At 49.5% G+C, this 14,231-nt stretch overlaps 1 protein-coding gene across 3 annotated transcripts; it reads right to left on the bottom strand.

Annotated features, from left to right (window-relative positions):
- Window positions 1–459: 459 nt before the first annotated feature.
- Window positions 460–12,703, bottom strand: LOC133084297 (dehydrogenase/reductase SDR family member 4). Of its 3 annotated transcripts, none has more exons than XM_061180667.1 (8): window positions 12,532–12,700; window positions 11,210–11,387; window positions 6,899–6,988; window positions 4,203–4,273; window positions 4,056–4,107; window positions 3,294–3,428; window positions 2,793–2,848; window positions 460–999 (listed from the first exon to the last, which is right to left on the bottom strand). In XM_061180667.1, the coding sequence occupies exons 1-8, from the start codon at window positions 12,660–12,662 to the stop codon at window positions 885–887; spliced, it is 828 nt and encodes a 275-aa protein (XP_061036650.1). In that variant the 5' UTR covers window positions 12,663–12,700; the 3' UTR covers window positions 460–884. The 3 variants fall into 3 exon arrangements, with proteins under 3 accessions (XP_061036650.1, XP_061036649.1, XP_061036651.1); XM_061180666.1 differs by having other exon boundaries at window positions 6,887–6,988; window positions 12,532–12,696; XM_061180668.1 differs by having other exon boundaries at window positions 911–999; window positions 3,241–3,428; window positions 6,887–6,988; window positions 12,532–12,703.
- Between the last annotated feature and the right edge of the window lie 1,528 nt (window positions 12,704–14,231).

Raw genomic sequence — 14,231 nt, 5'->3', positions numbered from 1 at the left:
CGTAGGCCTGGGTACCCCTCGCCGGGTCATCCTTGCAAGGCTCCTCCCTTTTCACTGCTTGCTCAGGACCCGTCCAGCGCGTCCTCGCTGACCCTCGAAGGAAGGAACTCTAGGCCGAGGGCGATGCCGACAGAGGACATGGTTGAATGTGGGGGAGTTCGTCCTTCGTTTTCCGCTTGCCCAGCCTCGGGGATCCCTGCGGTGTTCTTGGCACCATCCCCGCGGGTGTGAGGCCGAGAGCAGCACCTGGGAATTCCCGTGCCACCTCCTCCCAGCTGGCAGCTCTGCAAACACCTCCACACCCAGCATTACGCTCAGGTCCTGGAGACAGGGAGGAGGGTTAGGAGGATCCAGACTTAGTATCTGGGGGGATCTTAGGGGAATCCAGTCCGCTCAGATTTATGCTTTCTGCTCGGCTACCACACCTACGCACCGTACACTGAAAAACGAACACATTGATTCAAAGCATCATGATCATCTGTATTTTATTTGGACCTCATTTGCGAGTTGTTAATTTCCAACCCTGTTCCTTCCACTCCAGGTTCCTTCTCTCCCATCTCCCTCAAATTCCCCTGATGCCCAGAAAAAAAATATTAGTTGGTCTTTGCCGCGGTAGACTAAGCCCTCTCAGCAGGCCTGCCCTGTGCTCTCAAGGGAAGTCTTTATCCAAGGCCACAGCAACAGTGAGAATCCTCATAAGACCACACCTTGACAGCAGAGAATGCTGGAGCTTTTCACAGGGCAGAATTGATATGGGGGGGTGGGGTTAGGGTGTAAGGTGAGCAGTACGCTAGGCAGAGGTGCGAAAGGCCAGTAGATGGACGCTGGAACAGGACCCAGGAGATGGAGCCCAATCTCTGCGCTGGTGGATGTTCTCCAGGTCCTCAGAGGCGGGATGGCATCCCTCCAGCCACCACCACTGTCTCCCCAGTGATATAGCTGGCGTCTTCGGAGCAAAGGAAAGATACGATGCCCGCACAGTCCTCTGGCTTGCCTATCCTGGGGAGGAGGGGAAAAAAGGAAGGGAGTAAAAATCAAACAGGGAAATGAAATTTGCTTAATCAAGAAGCATCAGGTGATTTTTCAGGACCAGTGTACTGCCCATAAAATAGGGTTACCATGAATATAAGCTGTTATAATTCAGTATAAGCATTAATACTGTACTCTGCAAAAAACACTGCACATTATATTCATATAATATAGAGATACTTTGTTTTTTAGAGAACTCAGGACACCAAAATCCAAAGTTATATAGATAAACTGATGAGCAGCTATTTCATTCTTCAAAGAGTTTGTTTCACATGTGTGCATACTATTCAAATGTCAGGGAGTCTGTGAGACAGTAAATGATTTGTTTAAAATGATTCCATTTGTACAGCTTCAATTCACAGACACCTTTTTCAGGAATCTATTTTTGTCCCTTAAAGTCATTTTGTGAGACTGTGCTGATCATCAGTGTTTGTATCAGTGATTGCATAGTTAGGGAACACTTTAACCTAACTGCCATAGAATGTTCTAGAGGTGGGTAGAGTGGGTACCTCAAACCTAGAAGGCCTGGATTAGTAGTTCTCCATCCTAGCTGCACACTGTAGTCGTCCGAGAGACTTAACTATCCCCACCCCCACCCCGGCCAAAGATGCCTAGGTTCTACCTTGGATCAATTAAAAAAGAATCTCTGGGAGTGGGGTCTGAGCATCTGTGGTTTCACAAGCACCCCAGCTAATGTGCATCCAAGACTGAGAAGCATGGGGCTGCATCATTCACTGTGGCTCAAGGGTGACAATACCCTGACTTATTAATGAGTTGTGAACTAGGCCAGCAGCTCATGCCTGACATCAGAATGGCTTTGGGAGCACTGGAGGGTGTCTCCCTCCTCAAGTAGGCATTGCTGGTATGTGTCCTTGAGGAAACAAGGCGGAGGAGCTAAAGACAAGAGAGTTCCCAGAAGCCAGAAGCTGGAGAGAGGCAGGGAACTTAGAGGAAAGAGAGCCAGATGAAGGTGCCTGAACAGTTCGGCCAACCCTTTGGGGAAGAGGCTAGTTTTCTTAGGCAAAGGGAGTTTTGGGACTTGGTAAAGCTCTTCATTCCTTTTATTTGGATTGTAGGATCATCAATTTGGTCCCTCATCCTTAGGGATGCCCAGAGGTAGAGGCAAACACCCAGGTGGAAAGAGGGGTCAGGGCTTCCCCCAGGGCTCTGCTCTGCTAAACCTGGATGCCTCTGTGTTTCGTTTTTGCAGTGGAAGCAGACTCCTTGCACACGCCACTGTAGTGATGCTGTGTTCAAGAACTTGTGAAATCTGTGTGTTTGAAGCAGAGGAAAGCATGCCTGTGTTGTCTGCAGGACGGAGAGTCGGTGAGCTGTGGGCTGTGAGGGACCACCTTTATCCCTCCTCGCCCTCCCCTGTGACAGCCTTACCTTTTTTTTTTTTTTAATTTATTTATTTAATTAATTTATTTTTGGCTGCGTTGGGTCTTCATTGCTGTGCACGGGCTTTCTCTAGTTGCGGCGAGTGGGGGCTACACTTCGTTGCAGTGCGCGGGCTTCTCATTGCAGTGGCTTCTCTTGTTGTGGAGCATGGGCTCTAGGCGCGCGGGCTTCAGTAGTTGTGGCACACAGGCTCAGTAGTTGTGGCTTGCGGGCTCTAGAGTGCAGGCTCAGTAGTCGTGATGCACTGGCTTAGTTGCTCCACGGCATGTGGGATCTTCCCGGACCAGGGCTCGAACTCATGTCCCCTGCATTGGCAGGCGGATTCTCAACCACTGTGCCACCAAAGAAGCCCCCAGCCTTACCTTTTGATCTGCATGGTTGCTTTTAGGCTCTCCAGTCTTGCTTGGTCATCCCACAACTGCAGGAAAAAGGGAAATCTCTTCCTGTGAGGGACAGCGAGGGGAGAAACTGCCTGCCCTCACATCAATTGAAAGGACGATGGAGAGGCACCCCCTTCACTTCCTAGTCCTTCCCAGCTCCCAGTCTCTACCCACTTCCCTCTTCTGCTCCATTCTCTTCAAGTTCTAGTGAGGCATTTTCCTGGGTCGCCCCAGGTCTCACCCACTTAAGGAGATATGAAATGGCCTGAGTGGTATCTGAATTCCTCAGTCTCACTGTGCACCTCAGGAAAGGATCATGTGGGGGTCTGGTCTGGACACGTGGCTGGTATGGAGGGGGGATATGGAAAAGTGCAGAGATGGGGGGTAGAAGTGGTTGGGAGCTCAGGACCCAGGAGCTGGGCTTTTCTACCTGAGAAGATGCCTTTTAGGGTCCCAGTGGGATGCAGGACTCCCCTTCCTCACCATACGGCTGAAGTTAGTCTTGATGAGTCCAGGTGCCAGGCAGTTCACCCTAATGTTCCTTTGGGCCAGCTCTAAGGCCAGGTTCTTGGTGAGGCCCAGCAAGGCTGTTTTACAAACATTGTAAGGACCCAGGCCCTGGGGAAAGGAGAGAATGGGTTAGTCTCTTCAATTCCAGTTCATTCTTGGTTCTTTTTTTTTTTTTTTTTTTTAATTAATTAATTATTTATTTATTTTTATTTATGGCTGTGTTGGGTCTTCGTTTCTGTGCGAGGGCTTTCTCTAGTTGTGGCAAGTGGGGGCCACTCTTCATCGCGGTGCGCGGGCCTCTCACTATCGCGGCCTCTCTTGTTGCGGAGCACAGGCTCCAGACGCGCAGGCTCAGTAATTGTGGCTCACGGGCCTAGTCGCTCCGAGGCATGTGGGATCTTCCCAGACCAGGGCTCGAACCCGTGTCCCCTGCATTGGCAGGCAGACTCTCAACCACTGCACCACCAGGGAAGCCCTCATTCTTGGTTCTTAACATAAGATATAAAGGGTTATAAACAGATAATAGGGTGTCTCTTGTAACGGAGGGTCCCAGTTAGAAAACTGTCTTGTTAAACCTCCCCTAGGTTAGCGTTTGTGGAGGCAAGGCCTCTATTTTGTTGGAAGGTACTCGGTGATGTGATTCCAAAATGGGACACAAACTTCTTAGGGTGACTGGAAGGGTAGAAGGTACAGGATGGAGGAAGGGATAAAAGTAGCAGAAAAGGAGGTTCTTACAGGAAATGGTCTGTAGGCTCCTACGGAGGCCACAATCACCACTGAGCCGCCTCTGGAAAAAGAACAGAATGACCCTCTTCCCATGGACACCCTCCCCTCAGCATTCATGGGGCCCATCGAACGCAGGCTCCCTCTTGCTCTCTGTACCCTCGTTTCTCCATCTCTGGCACCACTGCCTTTGTCATCAGGGCTGTGGCCTTCACATTAATGTCCAGAATCTGCAATAGAGAGAAGAGGGGGAACAGCATGAGGGAAGAGGGCTGCAGAAGGCAGGGCAATGGGGAGTTAGAGTGTGGTTCCCAGGATCTGTTTTTAGGGCTGGCAGAGATCCTAGGGATGATTTACTTGGCCTTACAAGTGAAGAAATCAAGACCCAGGGAGAGGTGGCTTTCCCCGGTTTATTCAGTTAGAGAATGACACATTAGGTTCGGGTGAGAAAGAATGGAGCCTGGTTCAGCTTGTTTCCTAAGTATGATTTGACCCAGAATGGGCCTGAACTCTCAGGGCTGCCTTGGACTTGAGCTGGATTTTCTGTGTGTCTTCCAACTAGGGAGAGCCTGGAATTGGATGGCTTCCTGGACCTGCCCCAGAGTGCGCCGTGTTTCTCAGGGGAAATGTGGCCTGACCTCAGGCACCTGGGGTTGTTCCAGCACTTTTCTGGCTTCTGAGCTTAGGGAGTGAGATGCTCTTGGCCCTCCAGGATGGATTGTCTGGCTGGACATGTATTGGCAAGTGGGATCATGAGAAGGCACTTGGGGGGAGCTGGAACACAGTCTACAATCAAAACCCCACATCTGTAATTTAAAACAAATGCATGACCCTTGTTTACATTGTCCCAGGCACTGCTGGGATAGTCCCCTCCCATAACCCCCATGCAACTTCTTATTTAGAAATTTTTCACTCTTACAGAAAAGTTGAAATAGAAGGACAATGAATATCCAGATATCCTTTACCTACATTCACCAACTGTTCACATTTTGTACCATTTGCCCTATCTCTGTACCTATGCAGTTTTTTCCTTACCCTTGGAAGGTAAGTTGCAGACATTCTAGTGCTCTAGCCCTAAAGACTTTAGCATTATTTCCAAAGAATAAGGATGTTCTTCCACACCACCATCCATTATCACACCCTAGACGTTTAACATTTTTTTTTTAATTAATTAAAAAAAAAATTTTTTTTAACTTTTGGCTGCGTTGGGTCTTCGTTGCTGTGCGCGGGCTTTCTCTAGTTGTGGCGAGCGGGGGCTACTCTTTGTTGCAGTGCGCGGACTTCTCATTGTCATGGCTTCTCTTGTTGCAGAGCACAGACTCTAGGTGCGCGGGCTTCAGTAGTTGTGGTATGCGGGCTCAGTAGTTGTGGCACATGGGCTTAGTTGCTCTGCAGCCTGTGGGATCTTCCCGGACCAGGGCTCGAACCCGTGTCCCCTGCATTGGCAGGCGGATTCTTAACCACTACGCCACCAGGGAAGCCCAACATTTAACATTGATAATCATGATTTTACCTAATATACTGTATATAATAAAACTTCCCCAATTGTCCCCCAAATGTCCTTATTTTTTTTAAAGTCCAGGGTTCAATCAAGGATCAACCATTGCATTTAGATTTGATATACTGTGATATTAAAAAAAAGCCAACTAAACCGGTTTGCAGGGCAGAAATAGAGACACAGATGTAGAGAACAAACGTATGAACAACAAGGGGGGAAAGTGGCAGGGGGGTGGCGGTGGTGGTGTGATGAATTGGGAGATTGGGATTGACATGTATACACTGATGTGTATAAAATTGATGACTAATAAGAACCTGCTGTATAAAAAAATAAATAAAATAAAATTCAAAAATTCAAAAAACAAAGCCAACTAAAAAGAAAAATTACTTGGTTTATAACTGATTTTCATGTGGTCTCTGTTCAGACTGCTCATGAAAGATGTTTCTCTACTTTGAAGAATATCAATCAGGAACTGATTCACTGAAGAGCATTTTGGCACTTTGGTCTCTATGTCTGTGAAACACTGATAAACTAGAATATTTTAGTATCCTTAAACTTCAGTGTTGAGAAATTATGGATGACGTCAGGGTAAAAAGCAAAACCATGGGAGATCATGAAAAATTTAGCATTTTCAAATCAGGTGGGAATATTAACCTCAGTAAAGAAAGACAAATAATTTAATTAAGGCTTTATAATTAAAGAATGTAGGTGTGTGAAATATATTATAAATATAATGTAATTGTACACATTCACATGAAAACTAATATTCTGGTTCTTGAATTTAGACATCTGGATCTCAGGTGTTCTAGACATTGGAGTTAAAAAGGAAAAAGCGCAGGTCTTTTTAAAAGGCTGTATGTTATAAAGTGGCAACTTAGTTAATTTCACCAGAATTGATATTTCACTTAACTAGCAGCTATTCAAGTTTTCCAACTAATGAAAAATCATTCTTTTTTGGCAGCTGAAAAGGGGAGGGGTGGCGTGTAAGTCTGAGCGTACTAGTCATTGGCATATTAGCTGCCCTGTCTGCTGGAAATAAACCAGGAAGAAGAGCCTGGATAAGCCCACGGGGTCGGGGGTGGGGGAGATGGGGGAGGGAGGCAGAAGACGGTTAGCAAGGAGCAAATGAAGACAAAACTGGGGAGAAGCAGAAATGAAAGAGAAGGGCAGGGACAGAGGAAGCCCCCCACCCCGCCATTCGCCCTTTACCAGGTGCACTGCAGGCGTGTGGCAAATTGCAAGGATTCCTCACATTTACACTGCACTTGACAAATACATTCTAAAAGCAGACTGAGTGTGTGCTGTCTTCCGAGGCCCACCCCCTGCTGCTCTCATCCCCTCTCACCTTGTCCCATACCTCCTCGGTGACATCCATTAAGTTTCCAAAGAAAGGGATGACGGCAGCATTGGAGACCAGGATGTCCACGCCCCCGTGAAGGTTCACAGCCTAGAGAGGAGTAAGGTCTGAGTTAGGGCTGCAGGACAGTAAGGGAAGTGCATTTATCAGTGTTGATAAAGAATTCCTTCTTAGGAACAGTTGTCAAAATGACCTCTTTTCCTTAAAACATTTTCTCTCCAAAACACCCCAAGCTCTGCTGCTAAAACATTTAAGGTCGTCTCATTTCTTTGGCAGTCTTTTCTTCCTGCCCCCACTTCTGAGGCTGTCACTGACCCTTTGTTCTTTAGACTTTCCCTCTGGGAGCTCCTTTATTCTCATGGCCTCAGCTCTCACCTCAAAGTCCACTTCTAGACCCTTCCTCTTTTTTCCCAGCCCCATTTCTCCCAGGGCTTACTGTCCAGTTCTCCTTGAATGAGTTACCATTATCTCAAACTCAGCCTGTCCACACGTACCTGAACGGAGAAACAAGTTTAAATAGACCTATAGGGACTTCCCTGGTGGCGCAGTAGTTAAGAATCCGCCTGCCAATGCAGGGAACATGGGTTCGAGCCCTGGTCTGGGAAGATCCCACATGCCGCGGAGCAACTAAGCCCGTGCGCCACAACTACTGAGCCCGTGTGTCACAACTACTGAAGCCCACGCGCCTAGAGCCCGTGCTCTGCAACAGGAGAAGCCACCGCAATGAGAAGCCCACGCACCACAACGAAGAGTAGCCCCCGCTCGCCGCAACTAGAGAAAGCCCGCACAGTCACGAAGAACGAACGCAGCCAAAAAAAAAATTAGACCTATAGAAAGTTGCCACTCGGGCCTTTGAGATCACCTAGCCCAATGTCCTCATGGTGAAGGTGATGAAACTGAGGTCCAGGGAAGTTAATTTCTCAAGGTCATATAGCTCAGTAATGACATATCAGGGCCAGCTAAGAAGAGGAGGCCTGCTCTTTCGGTCTCTGGGAAAGGTGAAGTGATTTGCTCAGGGCACAAGGCTAGTTAGTGGTGGCAGAACTTACACTCTAACCCAGAGCTAATTCATAAGAGTCCTTCAAAAGTGAGTCGGAGTCACTATGAAACTGGCTACCCAGGAGAGCCATGATGGAGAGGATGTCGGCCTGCGCTTAAAGCAGTTCCACACTCGGTTATGATGCCATTTCTCCCTTCCCCCCACCCCCTGCTTTTATTTTTTTGGCTGGAGGCATGGAAGATTCAAGGCAGAAACTGAGATTTAAACTGGGAAAACCAAGAGAGGCAACATCTCACCTCCTTAATAAATTGTAAGTAGGTGGTGAAGGCACGTGCTGCAGTAACGAGTAGCCAAACAGAATCTGCCAACATTATGCCGTGCTGCAACCAGACTTCGCATTGGCCCAGAACTGGCAATTTTGATGCCTTGGGCAAGCGGCACTAAATGGGCCCTCAACCAACTTTGTGCTTCCGGATTTGGCACACAGAGGTGTGTTATTAACAATCTGCTAGCTCCTGTTTTAACTAATTATTCTTGCTAACTAGGTGCTAAGCTCAGTTGCTTCCACACTGCTGAGGGGATGCCTGGGCTGTCAACATGTAAATTTAACAAATTTTAAAATCACATAATCTTTGCAAACCTGTATCAATAGTCTCGTGCACTCTCTAAATTTTGGTGTCCCGGCACAAAGTCCCAGTCACCTGCCTTGGCTCTAAGTTTCATGATGAGGAAAACACGGTATGCGTTAGAAAGTGATGTATGCTGGGCCGTGTGCGGGTGTGTTTGGGGGTGGGGAGATAGTGGATTGCAGCAGAATCGCCTGGAGCGCTTTTCCACTTCTGCTGTGTATCCTGTCCCCTTCTCTTTCTAGGCCTATCAGCATAGAGAGGAGAGAAGGCTGGCTTTTGACTGAACAGACAGAGAACCCTGGAAAATTAATGGCAAAGCTACTCTGACCACCCAGGTGTCTTCTAAGGCTTGCTCTAAATTGTGTGATTGCTACTCTGTGTTCTGACAGGTCTATTTTTTATTTTTTTAATAAATTTATTTCTTTTATTTATTTATTTTTGGCTTTGTTGCGTCTTCCTTGTGGTGCACGGGTGTCTCATTGTGGTGGCTTCTCTTGTTGCAGAGCACAGCCTCTGGGCGTGCGGGCTCAGTAATTGTGGCACCCGGGCTCTAGAGCGCAGGCTCAGTAGTTGTGGAGCACCGGCTTAGTTGCTCTGCGGCATGTGGGATCTTCCCGGACCAGTGCTTGAACCCGTGTCCCCTGCATTGGCAGGCGAATTCCCAACCACTGCTCCACCAGGGAAGCCCAGTTCTATTTTTCTTTTAAAAAGTAGAATCAAGTGGAAAAGCAGCTAATCTGGTTTCGGCTCACGACACCTTTGAGAAGCTTTGAGGTGCAGATTAGGAGGCCACTGGGGAGTAATCATCCTCAGGGCAGCAGCTTCCCTCATCACAGGTAGTGGCTGGCAATAGGCAGGACGCATCTCAAACTGCTAACAAGTATCCTATCATTCTCCACTCGACACTAACCATTCAAACTACTTGAGAGTCAATTTTGATTCATCCCTCCTATTTCCCATTTCTTGACACTGGCCAGGAAAAAGAAAATCTTGGTTGGTTCCCACTAAATGTCTCTTGGGCACATCTGTTCTGGTCCTACTGCCACTGCTCTTACCTAAGTGACAGCATCAGCTTCCTCCCTGATGTCCTTGGCTCAGAGTCTCCTTTTCTCCAATATATCCTTCCTCCCAGTGCCAGATTATTGTCCTTTAATAACCATTTTCACCTTGCTCAAAACCTCACATGGCTTCGTATTTCCTCCAAGAATGTCTAAACTCCTTTGGGAGGCCACGGAGGGCCCTTTCCCCCATCCTTCCCACCCGGCCCATTTCCTACCAGCCCTCTCAAGCCTGTGCTTTCTCTCTGCTGTGGGTTCACAATGCTCCCCTCTCCCCTTCCGTCCCTCCTTGGCAGTCTGCTCATTTTGCAGCGTCATCTGGAATCCCGGCCCTATGCCATCTGCCCAGCCCCACGCACTCTTCAAGGTCTAGTTCAAACCCCACTTCTGGGCCAGAGCTGCAGGATGGGTAAAGTGGACCTGGTGAGGGTCCAGAGGTCATTTTCCCAGCAGGATTTTGACATTAAGTGGCCACATACATTTCATACGGCTAGTCACTAGTTGGCCCAGGATCCCAGGTGGCTCCCTCATCCTGAGGATCAAGATCTCAATCTCAGGCTCTGTCCAGCTGCCTATGCCAGGCAAGGTGGCTTTCTTGGACCCCCATTTGGCTCTCTCCAGTGCACATCTGAGCATTTGCCAAATGACTCCTGACAAATGGAATAACCTTATGCTGTCTACTATACCACCACCTACCATCATTTCATGTCCTCCTTGTCTAAGATTACCCAAATTATTTCACCATCTTTCATTCTGTTAGCACAATATCCTTTGCTTTCCATTCTTGGGCAGATTCTCCCTTTTACTCCAAGAAGTAAAGGGTGTGCCCTGAGCCTAGGGAAGAGCAGCCTCCTTTGCAAAATGTTCATATTTTCTGGTGCAGCTGGAAGACTGGTGCCAAGCACCAACTCTGACACCGGCTTAGACACTGTCTTTGAGGCTAAAGTCCAAGTGGGCACCTAAGGCCTGACCTGATGGGGAAATGCCTGGTAGTCTGTAGGTAGCTTGGCAAGTCTGGGTTGGCTCACAGCTCTTCTCTTACTAACTGTGGGACCTTGGGATGTTGATCCAGCTTTCTGAACCAGTCTTTAAACAGGGAGACTAATCCTGGCCTTGCTTGGGTTGTTGTTTGGAGAGAACCTGCAAAAGGCTCGAAACAAAGTGCATGGCACACAGTAGGTGGTTGAAACCTGATGGGCTGCCTCCTGTAGGTTCCCAGAGACTCGACTTTATAAGTTGAAAAACAGGGACTGATTGTTTATTAGCTCATAGTGGGAAAACCTATTTTGCAATTGTATTTACCCTTTTTATCTGCCCAATTAGATTGGAAAGCCAGGACCAGCTGTTTTTTTTTTTGGGGGGGGGTGCCCCAAGGCACAATGCAGGGTTGAAACAGTAGAGTGGTGTTTTGATTCTCTCACTGAGATGGGATGATTCTCGGAGACAGAACAGAAAGGCACACAATAAAAATGTGCTGGTGTACTGGAGTGGGTATGCAGATCGCACTGTTGTGTTTTAGTTAACAGTGCTGGCTTGGATTACACCCGTGTTGTCCAGGAAAGCCAGCTCAGGCTGGCTCCCTTCTGCTACCTCCTGGCTCTGCGCCCATATCCTTGCTGCTCACCGTGGCTACCAGCCGCTCTCGGTCCTCGCCCTTCCCCACATGGCACACGGTGCCCGTCACACTCAGCCCCTCCCCGTGCAGCGTTGCCACCGCCCGGTCCACGTTCTGCTGCTTCCGGCTGCTGACCACCACGTGGGCCCCATCCTGGGCCAGGCGCCGGGCGATGGCGAAACCGATCCTGTGGGCAGAGAGAGATAAGGACTTTTAAGTTGGTACAGGAAAAGAGGGTGAGAGCGTGGGCTCCTGAATCAGATTGCCTGGGCTTTGAATTCCAGCTTTCTCTCTGTAGGACCCCCATGTGTTAGATAGGGTTAATGGCACAGCCATTACCATACAGATGGACATGCTTAGCATATTTTTGGCACTGGTTTACTTATTTTTCTTATGGTTTTGGCCTTCAGTCTAGGTTCCCAGGAAGTGATATCACCTTCCACAGGTGCCACCATGGGTCACAGGCCCCATACCCTGTAGGGACTGAGGAGAGAGAGATGAGCTAGGGGTATAACAAGCAGCAGCTATTTCCATGATTGGAGGGTCTCACTCAGAAAAGCCTCTACCCCCAAATATCTTCCTTACTAGTCTACATCATCTCCATATTCTATCTTTAGTTACGTTTGGGGGTACATGTGAAAGTGGGGGTCTCCGGTTACAAATGTAAATTTTTTACATACTCCCCTGGGAGAAAGGGTTACACATTTTGCACTTAGCCATTAGCATTTCCCATTCATTTGTATTTTAGATTTGTGAAGAGCTGGCATCTAGCAGGGTTCTGTGGGAGTGAGAAACCGGGTAGACAACAGTGGTTGGTGAGACACGGGCTGGGCAAGAGAGGCCAAAATGTACTGAACTAAACAAGAATGTGGACACAAGGCTTTTGTGTCCCCTCTAGGTAAGGGGCGCAGTTCTATGAGACCCTTGGGGTGCCAAAATGGGGTGTCTGGAACATTGCCACCGTCGGTGCAGGCAGTGGATAGGATTTTTGGAATGTGGACTGTCTTGGATTTCTGGTCTTCCCAGACTCTAGGTGGGGCCAGTTGACCGGGGCAGCCCAGAACCCTGGGAGATGAGATTGACGGGGGCGGGCAGCACGCAGGTGGCACAGTCGAGCCAGAGGCAGCAGTGACAAGAGGGCTGGCAATTGCAAGGTTGGGGGGGGAGGGGATTCCGAGGGGACTGCAGGCCAACCACGTAGTTCCTTTCTTCCCGGGCCGACTCTGGCCACACGTGAGGCCTGAAGATGGGGCACGGGAGGCCAAGGACAAGGGGTTAGTACCTGTTTGCAGACAGCGGGGGGCCTCCGAGACTCGGGCTCGGGCACTCACCCGTCAGTGGAGGCCGTTACTAGGGCCACCTTATTCTCAAGCGGGTTCCGGCGCGCCACCGCGGAGCTGGCCATCCGCACCGACTTCCACGTCCGCGCACAGAGACCCAACAGCAGCCCCGCCTTTTGCATGGAGGCGGCCGGTTCAGGGTTCTGCGCCGCCTAGAGGAGGTGACGGGCAGGGCGAGGGGCAGGGCGAGGGGCAGGGCGAGGGGCAGGGCGAGGGGCAGGGCGAGGGGCAGGGCGAGGGGCAGGGCGAGGGGCAGGGCGAGGGGCAGGGCGAGGGGCAGGGCGAGGGGCAGGGCGAGGGGCAGGGCGAGCCACCTCCCCGCCCGGCTGCCCGCTCGGAAGCCAGATCCCCTGCTCGCTCCCAGCTCCCCACCAGTCCTAGAGCGGGACAGCTCGTCCTGCTCCGCGCGGGCCCTTGGCGCAGGGAGCCGGCTGTGGCCGCGGCGCCCTTCAGTCCCCTGCTCGCCCCGGCCGGCCGGTGTGGGACGGTTCCATCGGTTGCGGTTCCCTGTAGGGCTGCCCCCGCCTCCGGGAGTCCGTAGACTTCCCTGTCCTCCCGCCCCTCCTTCCACATCTGCTTGCCCACGTCTTTTCCTGGGGGAGAGGGGACTTTGAGTTGGTTGCTTTTGCTTCCCAGAACCTCAAGATGGACTTTGTTTTCCAAGAAAGTCTGGGTCCACATTTGTGACAGCCCACAAGAGGGCAAATGTTTTGGGTTTGCCCATGGGGGTGAGGCCCGTAGCCCCCATGGAACCCACCACGTGAGGGTCTCAGGTGAGGCTGCAGGAGCCTGGGAGAGACACGAAGTGGGGAGCAGCTGGGTAGGCCTGCCCTGCCCTTTATTCTGGCTCAAGTTCTCCTCCATCCCCACAGGCCTGGAGGGCAGACTCCGATCACCAGTGGTAACCAGTGTGCAGAATTAAAGATCCTGACAGGACAGGATCTCTTATACCCTCCACTGCAAGAGGACTTCTCCATTTTCAGGCCTAAGTGGTAGCAAGGAGGCTAGAGGGTCCCCCAACAAGTGGTGGAAATCCGGAGAACTCAGGAGCACTCAAGTTCTCCATAATCACTATGTCCCCAGGTCTTAGCCTCCATCCTAGTTCAATAAATATTTGTTGAATGTAAAAGCACTTTATAAACTGTAAACTACTAAACACATAAGTAATTATTGCCACCATAGAGTAATTATTATGGCCGCCACAGGCCAGGCTCTTCGTTTGTAAACTGAGGGTGCTGGAGTAGATAATGGATAAGGTCCTCTCCAGCTATAAATTCTGTGTCCGAGACTTCAGCCTCCGCTTCTGCTAAGTGGGCTGAAATGATCTCCCTCCTGGGTTTCTGGGAGAATTAATAAATCTGTATGGCTTATGATACACTGTAGAAAGGCCCTGACAGACCCAGTGTCAGCATCTGAATTGGTTTAATCCAGTGGCCTCCAAATGCCAGCCTGAGAAGTTGTGCAGATCCATGGCAAAGTTTTCACTAGTTCAAGGCAAAAAGAGAAAAAGACAATATAGTGTTTCATAAATCTAAGCTTATTTAACTTAACAGGTAATCCTTTATTCTGGGATATGCTTTTGCTCCTTTTTTTTTTTTTTTTTTTTTTTTTTGGTGTTAGTCTTTTTGTTAAGAGAAGATGATGAAAGCAGATGGGTAGGTTGAGAAAAGTGTTGTTAGTTGGTGAAATCA

The sequence above is a fragment of the Eubalaena glacialis genome, chromosome 2 (genome assembly GCF_028564815.1).
Source record: "Eubalaena glacialis isolate mEubGla1 chromosome 2, mEubGla1.1.hap2.+ XY, whole genome shotgun sequence".
NCBI classification, from domain to species: Eukaryota; Metazoa; Chordata; class Mammalia; order Artiodactyla; family Balaenidae; genus Eubalaena; species Eubalaena glacialis.
Note: the sequence above shows the minus strand (reverse complement) of the source record. Positions and strands in the feature narration are given on the sequence as shown.